The sequence below is a fragment of the Hippopotamus amphibius genome, chromosome 1 (assembly GCF_030028045.1).
Source record: "Hippopotamus amphibius kiboko isolate mHipAmp2 chromosome 1, mHipAmp2.hap2, whole genome shotgun sequence".
In the NCBI taxonomy this organism is placed as follows: domain Eukaryota; kingdom Metazoa; phylum Chordata; class Mammalia; order Artiodactyla; family Hippopotamidae; genus Hippopotamus; species Hippopotamus amphibius.
This window is the reverse complement of record NC_080186.1, coordinates 101,689,009-101,698,134: the sequence shown is the minus strand read 5'-3', so window position 1 is coordinate 101,698,134 and position 9,126 is coordinate 101,689,009. Positions and strand designations below refer to the sequence as shown.

At 38.4% G+C, this 9,126-nt stretch overlaps 1 protein-coding gene across 1 annotated transcript in view; it reads right to left on the bottom strand.

Moving 5' to 3' along the window:
* Positions 1-3,898: 3,898 nt before the first annotated feature.
* SLC22A15 (solute carrier family 22 member 15) overlaps positions 3,899-9,126 on the bottom strand; it is an 83,835-nt gene continuing 78,607 nt past the window's right edge. Inside the window, exon 12 of the mRNA XM_057719803.1 lies at positions 3,899-8,911. Within this exon, the coding sequence (XP_057575786.1) occupies positions 8,822-8,911 (90 nt within the window). The 3' untranslated portion in view covers positions 3,899-8,821. The remainder of the gene's footprint in view (positions 8,912-9,126) is intronic.

The window sequence follows — 9,126 nt, the reverse complement described above, 5'->3', positions numbered from 1 at the left end:
GCGAGCCACAACTGCGGAGCCCACATGCCACAATTACTGAAGCCTGCGTGCTTAAAGCCTGTGCTCCACAACAAGAGAAGCCACCACAATAAGAAGCCTGCACACTGCAACGAAGAGTAGCACCCCCTCTCCTCAACTAGAGAAAGCCTGAGGAGCAATGAAGACCCAACGCAGCCAATCAATCGATTTATATATAAAAAAAATCAATCCTTCTTTGCTGACTTCTATTTTCAAGGTAGACATTTTGGACTTTGTTAAAGGGATCATTTCTCTCTTGAACATATTCTAATCCTAACTCTAACTTTGCTCAAAAAGGTGATTTAGGTAATAGGAAGGTTAATATGGAATGAAGGTTTTTCTAGTTTCCTGTAAATAGCTTTCTCAGAGCTAAATAATCCACAGACCTTCGTTTCAAATTGATCTTAGGGGAAAGTATACCGTTTGAGAACATTACTTGATATGTCAGTTAAGCCAGTCTTGACTACCTTGTGTCTAGGTATTCACTCATTTAAAAATTTAATAAATGCCTACCATGTCTCAAATACTGTGGTAGTTCTTAGTTACTAAGACGAGTAAGATACAGCCCCCTTGGTTGCTTTTGAGTTTGATGTAGTGACTGAGCTCATAGAAGAGTGGTGAGGGATTCATGCATTTCTTTAAAAGTATCTGAATGTCTAATAACAGACTGGGTCTGGTCTACAGGCGGGCATGTAGTATGAAAAGAGACAGACATGTACCCAGTTTTCATAGTTTATGGCTTAGTAGGGAAGACATCATCATTTGCAATTACACAATAAGTACTATAATTATGGGAAAATATAGGATGCTTAAAAGCATATAACAAAGGCAGAGATAAAAACAATCGATTTTGATAAGAAAACTACTGGAAATTGTTAAGATACAGCAACAAATAAAACTCAGAAACAAAGTCTCAGTAGGTTTAAATTCTTTTGTAAGCAGTTCATTCTTTCAAACAGTAACTGGGAGACTTCAGGCTTAGCCAACTGGGTTTATAAACTCAATAAAAACGTAGATTTGAGGCTGTTATCCATGGTCTGGGTCCAGCTTCTCTCAATGATGACAAGGTTTTCCCTTAAAACTTACAGTTATACACTGATGACTCCAGCAGGTCCTGTCTACTTAGAAAACTTTAATGACACACACTTAAGACACCTGTGATAAGCTGAATACTGGCCTCTGAAGATATCCACATGCTAATCACCAGAACCTGTGAATGTTACCTTTTATGGCAAAAGGGACTTTGCAGATGCAATGAAGGATCTTGAAATGGGGAAATGAACCTGAGTTATCTGGGTAGGCTTAGTATAGCCACAAAGGTCCTTGTAAGAAGGAGGCAGAAGATCAGAGCAAGTAGAAGGCCATGTTAGACAACAGCAGCAGAGACTGGAGTGATGTGACCAGGACCGAGGAATGCTGCAGCCTCTAGAAGCTGTGAGAAGCTGCAAGAGACAAAGGACTGGATTTCCCCCCAACCCCAGGAATTCAGGAAAAAACAGCTCTGCTGACATCTTTTCTGTAGTCTGACCTCCAAAGCTGTAATAGAATAAATCTTGTGTTGTCTAAAGTTTGTGGTATTTTGTTACAGCAGCAATAGGAAACTAATACAATGCCCTATTACTTATGTAAACTAAAAAGGGTCTTGGGAGTCTTTATGGAAAAGTTAGTTTAATGGGCATTTCCTAACCCCCAGTCTATTCTGCTGCCATTCTGCCTGTAAAATATTCTCCCTCTTCCTCCTCTTCCCTCTTGATTATAGTATCCATTCAGAGAAAACTATAATGGAAAACTTAATGACAATAAATAGTACGGGAAGAAAGTGAACTGCTCCTCTCCACCAATTTTCTTCTCTGTTAACTTCAGAATTAAGTTTTCCAACCTAACTATGTTGCATTAGAGACAAGCATATTATAGACATAATGATTCATTTCAGTTCACCATTTTTCTTTTTTTTTTCTTTTTATACATTTATTTTATTTATTTATTTATTGGCTGTGTTGGGTCTTCACTGCTGCACACAGGCATTGTCTAGTTGCGGTGAGTGGGGGCTACTCTTTGTTGCAGTGCGCAGGCTCCTCATTGCAGTGGCTTCTCTTGTTGTGGAGCACAGGCTCTAGGCACATGGGCTTCAGTAGTTGAGGCACATGGGCTCAACAGTTGTGGCTCAGGGGCTCTAAAGCACAGGCTCAGTAGTTGTAGCACATGGGTTTAGTTGCTCTGCAGCATGTGGGATCTTCCTGGACCAGGGATCGAACCCATGTCCCCTGCACTGGCAGGCGGATTCTCAACCACTGCGCCACCTAGGAAGTACCACCATTTTTCTATTTTGTATTTTCAGGGAAATTAGTGGGGGGAGATGTGACACTTTAAAATATTTGGGGATCCTCATCAATCTGTTTCCTCAAAAAAGATCATCAATATGGTGAAATGCTGCCCTTGATGTTACTAGTATTTCCTCAGTACCCACTGAAAGAATCAGAGAGGCTGAGGGAGGTCGTTTGGCGGATCATGCTCCAGTTGTAGGCAATGTAAAACACGTTATAGTCCCTCTTCTTTTATATTCATACACATATAACTTGATCCTGATACACAATTAAATGGGTGCATGCCACCTGCAACAACAAATAGAAAAGCAAACATCCTATGTATGGTGAAAGGCACCTGTAATAATTAAAGTGGCTCTAGGAAGCAAATGGATCTATTGTATTATCAGCAGCAACCATATCGTAGCTTCTACAACTTTAAAACCCTAATCTGACATGGCGAATATTTACCAACTTTCAAGTGCTTTCCAGTGCTGAACAGCTCACCTCTCCGGATCCACTCCTTGCCCTGGGCTGTGCCCTAGGAGGCTGACCTGTGTGGACTGCATCAATGGGGTTCCTTCCGCATACAGCCTTCTCTTCTGTGGTTTCTGGAAGCTCTGTCCACATATTGATAAATCATTCCTTTATTAAACTCACCTCCAAGTTGAGTGTGCATTTTTGCCCATCTTACACAATCATTTCACTCAATTTCTTGAAGTTATATTTTGAAGCAAAGCAATTCCATCAGAATCTATTCTATTCAAAATCAATTGTTCTGCAAGGTCTAGGCTGAAGTTATTTTAATACTAATTTGGCTACATCTGGCCTTGACATTTTTCAATAAATGAGTAATCTCTTCTAAGCTTTATATTACAGAGCTCCAGGGTCTCAGCTGAGAAGTTGTCTGAATGTTTCCACAGATGCAAAGCCCTTTTCCAAGAGATATTTAGACCTATAGGGAAGAGGGATAACTCTTCATTTGGGTAGGAATAACAATGAGACTTGTATTTGTGCAACAGAATATCAACAGTATTGACTGTAAAGTATGGCCTAAAAAGCATTTGAATCTCTTTAATTGGCAAATACTCCTGTCATTCACTAAAGAATTTAACCATGAAATAACTTTGATCTAGCAAAAATTTGCTAACATTCTGTTCAACACTGAACATCCATCTACCTCAATACATAGAACGCCCAGGTTTTATTCCACTCTATGAATATAAAATGGTATCTATACATTTCCCTACTGAAGGTATTTAATTTCATTGTTTTATTACAACTACAATGGACATCTCTGTACATATCTACTTGCACACAAGTCCGCTAGGCAACTACTAAGGTAAATATGAAAGGTTTTATTATGTTTCACTTTTTCCAACTGCATGGTTTGATTTGCTTAAGAATTGTGAAATCACTTTTCTGTGTTCACCAATATTCTTTTTGTGTTAAAGTGAAATATAATAGCATAGAAAATACAATGCAATGTATATAGTAAGGGTAAGTATTATTTTATAAAACTTTTTTGGTGATATATATATGTAGATATGTATATGTAGGTGTGTTTACTGTGTGTGGCACAGTATGAAAACTCTTCCATGATAAAGAATTAGGAGCTGTGTCACAGGATATATACAATTTTCAGCCTCACTTGCTACTGACAATCTAGTTGATGAATAAATTTACACTTCTATCAGGATGTAAGTAAATTCCTTTTTCTTCATATCTTCAGAATTTGGTATTAGGACTTCTTTTCTCCAATCTAATGGATTTTGAATAACTTACCGTTGTTTCAATTTGCATTTCTCTGATCCTCTAGTGAGGGTTGAGCATCTTTTCATCTGTGAATTGCCTAAAAATATTTTTTGTAAACTTTCCCATTATTTTTCTTTCTGATCTGTGCAAATTCTTTCTATATTCTGGATATTGATATTTGTCTTTTACAGAAGTTGTAAATATTTTTTCCCTAATCTATTGCTTTTCTTTGAACGTTGTGGTGTGTCTAGTCATACAGAAAGAAGTTTTAAATTTAGATGCAGTGAAACATATCAATCTGTCTTTTTAAAAATGATTTCTGATTTTTACTTCCTGTCTGAAAAAAATCCATCTATTCCTCCAAGGTCATAAGAACATTCTCGTATATCACTTTATAATTTTTTTAAAGTTTTGCCTTTTTCCATTTAGGTCTTCAATTCACCTGAATTTTTGTTATGGTGAGAAGGTCCTAATTTTATTTTATTTTTTGATATGGAAACCCATCAGTTCCCACATCAATAACAGTTCAGTTTTTTTTCCCACTGATTTGCCATACCATCTTCAAAAAATGCCAAATTATTATATATGCTTTGTCTTGTTCTGGGATCTCTCTTATGTTCTATTGATCTGCTTATCTATTGCTACACTGACACCATAGCTTCAAAAGTTCCAATATCTAGTAAGTTGAGTCCCTTCTGCTTGCTCTTATTTTGGGGGATTGTTGAGTATTTTTGAGTCTTTACTTTTCCTTATGAATACCAGAGTTATTTTGCCAGGTTCTATGTAAAAAATCTTGTTAAGATTTTAATCAATATTGCCCCTGACTGTCAACATCTCTGCTGAAACGGCCTCAGCAAAACCAAATGCCTCCACCCCTGCAGACCCCAGCAGGAAAAAACAACGCATCACAAATATGGTCTCCACCTCACTCCCAGCTTCCAAATTCCATCTGAATCTGACTGATGGAGAGTTAATTGCACCCAGAAACCTAGCTGCAAAGGGAGTTTGGGAAATGTACATCTTAGCTTTAAAGCTTCTGCAGCGCAAGCAGACAGAGAAGAACCATGGATTTTTAAACTACAGTAGGTCATGAAATCAGTTTAGTGGGTCACAAATGGCGTTTTAAAAAAAAAAAATGGGACAGAATATAAGCTATCAGTGTACCAAGCAAGAATAAGCATGCTTCATGGAAGTTTTATATATATATATTTTAATATGTTTAAAATATACATATATATATATAGTACTTGTAAGGCAGGGAGAAAGAGAGACAGAGACAGAGACAGAGATTAGAAAGAGGTGCAGGAAGAGGGAAGAGGAAGAATATGTAAAATACATTTCTTATTGTGGTCACTATCAAAGAAAGGCTGAAGGCCAAGGTCCTGGGAAGGTAAAGAGATCCGGCGTGCCAAGTCACCATGGGTACTACCACACCCCTATCCTGCTAAGGTAGTTTCCTTTTATTCCTTGTCTGCTAGTAGCTTTTGTTTTAAATAGGTGTTGAATTCTGTCAAATAATCTTCACATATCTATTGAGGTAATCATAAGGTCTTTTCCCTTTAACATGCACTTTCTAACAATGCAGTATCTTTGCATTTTTCTCTTTCTAAAAATATTTTTATAGTTATCTTTTGTACCCACTGACTCCCTAACTTTGCTACAGCCCCTGTCCCACATACCACCCATAATTTCTAGCAGATTCTACATTTGTTCAATTTGTCAAAGATACTACTATGTACATCCTGACACATTCTGTAAGAACAAACAAAAAGGTCTACGTTTTACAATTTTTTACCAAATTCACGAGAAGCCAAAATACCTGCATTTTATTTCATTATAAAATCCTTTATGGGTGTCCAACTTAACAACTAATGATCTAGTAAGAATCTGTAATGGAGGAGTAAGTCCTATTAGAAAACTGCAGTTTAATTCTGATTTAGTAGAGAGAATTACTTCAATATGTTTTTGTTAAGAATATGAGTCTATTAAAAGTACCTTTATCAACTTGACCTCCATAAAAATACTTGCCCAGATTACATTTACTTAAGCAGTGTCCCAGAAACTTTCATTTGCTTCTTATTTCTTGTATTTTATTTGTTCATTTTGAAATACTAAAGAATATCTACATTGCTTGAAATCAGCCAAATGACAAAAATTGCATTTTCAATGGGCAGTGGTTTTAACTCACCAATCAGGAAACTACAACACAGTTTCTTTCAACATATCCGTGTGGCGCCAAGGTTCTGGACAAGCTGTTGGTAAGAACTTTGACCCTGGAAGCCCTGGGATTTCTTATGTGTCTTACATTTTTCTTGCTGCTTTTTAGGAAAAAAGAAATTTAATTTTGAATCCAATAAAACATTTAAAAGGATACCTTTTACAAATCACCTGAACAAATAAAATATGCTACCTATAAATTAAGAATTCTCCAATAATTTAATCAACACAAATATACTCATGGGCACAATCTCCAAAATCACTATTTTTAACAGTTAATAGCAAAAGGAAAAACACCGGTTTTTATAAAAGGCAAAGGGATGAAAACACAGCAATTATTAAACTTTGCCAAAAGACCATCTAGAAACAAAAATGTAGTGACATATCTGACTTGAGCAGTTGATAGTCCAGCCTTAGCAACATGCGTTCAAACTGTGTATCCTTCCCTCCCTTCTTCTACCCTAGAGCTGGGAGAAGAGAATATCCAGGGACAGAATGAATGGAATCCTCATTTTTCTAGCCAGAGGCAGAGGGAACCCCAGTGCCAGTAGAAAGATGGATACCCAATTGGTCTTCAAACAGAACAAAGTCACAGCACTGGTTGTCTCTGGGTGTTGGGCCTGTGATTACTACATTTTTCAACTTCGTTTCCACATTTTTTTTTACAATGGATTATTACTCTTATAATGCAAAGAGGGCGCCAACCAGCCAAGAATCACCTATAGGTTAGTTTTTATGTTAGTCTGTTGTTTTACATTTAACTTTATGACGAAGAGCTTCTAAGGGTCCTTGTAAGTTCTTCCTTTCTTCCTCTCTTGACGGTGGGCAGGGTGTCCATTTCCCACAGAATGACAGTGAGATTCCACAGTTTGGGGGTTTGGGTCAGATTTACCTGTGATTTACAAAAATGATACTGGGAGGAGTTCCACAATTTCCCTGATGGCTAGAAACAGTAATACTTACTGTGTTCTGGGCACAGCAGAGAGAAATAAACAGTATTAGAGATGGCCCCTATTTACAAAGAGTCCAATACATAATCAAGGGCATGAAGGACATAAAAATACTTTAACAAACACAAAGGTACAGGCTGGTATAGTGCACACCAAGAGGTCAATGGAAGAGGACAGGAGTGGGTTGGAGCCAAAATGCGAGGCCAGTCCTCCAGAATTTCAAGAAACAGACACAGTGATGACTTCTCTTTATCTCTAATGAAATTTCTTTTTCTCCAAGAGATTAATAGAAATGGAAATTCCGAAAACATAGAAATTTTCCCAGTTGGGAAAGTGACCTAAAGCAACACTGTCCAAGCTTGTTGACTCCAGGTTAACGCTCTTATTTGAGATAACACTCGAATTTCACGGGAAACACTTTCAGCACGTGGTTTTAGGCCACTGAGCATGGCTCAGTATGACTGAAGATGACTTTATTTGAAAGCTGGCAGTACTTAACGAAAACAAACATGTCCTAGGAAATTACTGTGCCTTCCATTCTAGCTAACTAAACAGGCTGGGGCTGATGTAGGACTAGAAGAGTTCAAGTCCTTAAATGTTGCCCAAGTCCCTCCTTGTACAACACTGAAAACAAAACAAACAGAAAATTGTGAAAGATAATTTTCTTTTCTTCCTTATTAAAAATGGCACCTCTTTTTTCTTCGTCCTTTTTAACATCCAAGGGCTCAAGGTGTCGCTTTTAAACTGCCCTTCCCCCTCATAAAACTTCGTCATTTACCGGGCATTGTTTGGAAGTTATTGCTGGTACTAGAATCGGAGATGGAAATTTTTTCTTCAAGTGCACAAGTGGGAACTGAAGAAATTACACACTTTGAGAATCAAAGGGAGCTGCCAGGGAGATGCAGCCACACCGCGGACTCTGAACATTCCCTTGGTACAGCTGGCTTTTCCTGGTGGGTCATCTGTGGGACTGACTAAAAGCACAGGGAGCTCAAGCCAATCACTGGGCCAGGAACCACGCTGAGGGCCCAAATTTCATCAGCTGGGATAAAGCTGGAGGGTCTCAGGCCACACGAATAACCTCTCAGCGCTTTTCTTCTGGCACAGAAATGAATGAAATGCTAACACCAGCTTGCCTCAAAAGATTCCTGGTGAGGAGCGACTGAGAGGGGTGGATGTCAAATCTGGTGGACAGATTACATCTTAGTGGTGAGAAGAAATTTTACACATTTGCCTTTAGGTCACAATGAAGTTGAAAGGCAACGTAATCAAGCTTCTGGAAACAAATGAGCTTACTACTCTGGCATGTGGACTTGAGCAATCTGGCCAGAGGTCACAATTTTGAGCTAAACCTGAATGGTGGGCAAGGTAACCACTATTCACTGGATGCAGTGATGTCTTCTTTCATGAAATCTCTTCTCCAACTCCCTTTGTGCCTAAAAAACATCAGGCCACACTGAGTATCTTCCATGTTTGTTCAAGCCTATCTCTCCACAGCTCGCTTCAGTTTCCTGGGAGGACCTGCCCTTGCCAGAGGCACAGAAGATGGTCCTCTGCTCCTGAGGACGAATCTGGGGGTCACTTGATCATCTGAGTCTCTTCATCTGCATCGTAAAACTCTTCCTCTTCCTCACTCTCACTCCCTAAAGGGCTCTCCTTGTCCACAGACTAAAGCAGGAAAGGAGAAAAGGGCAGGAAAATGATGTCATGACATTTCTAGAATTAAATTACTCTCTAGCATTCAACTGACAAGTGTACCCTGATGACATTTATTCCCCTAAGAATTAGCCCCTGAAGTGTTCTAAGAAAGCTAATGAATCATCTTTATTTCTCTGAAAATCAACTGCTATTAGATTCCACCTTTGTTTTCTAGCAGGTTTGCT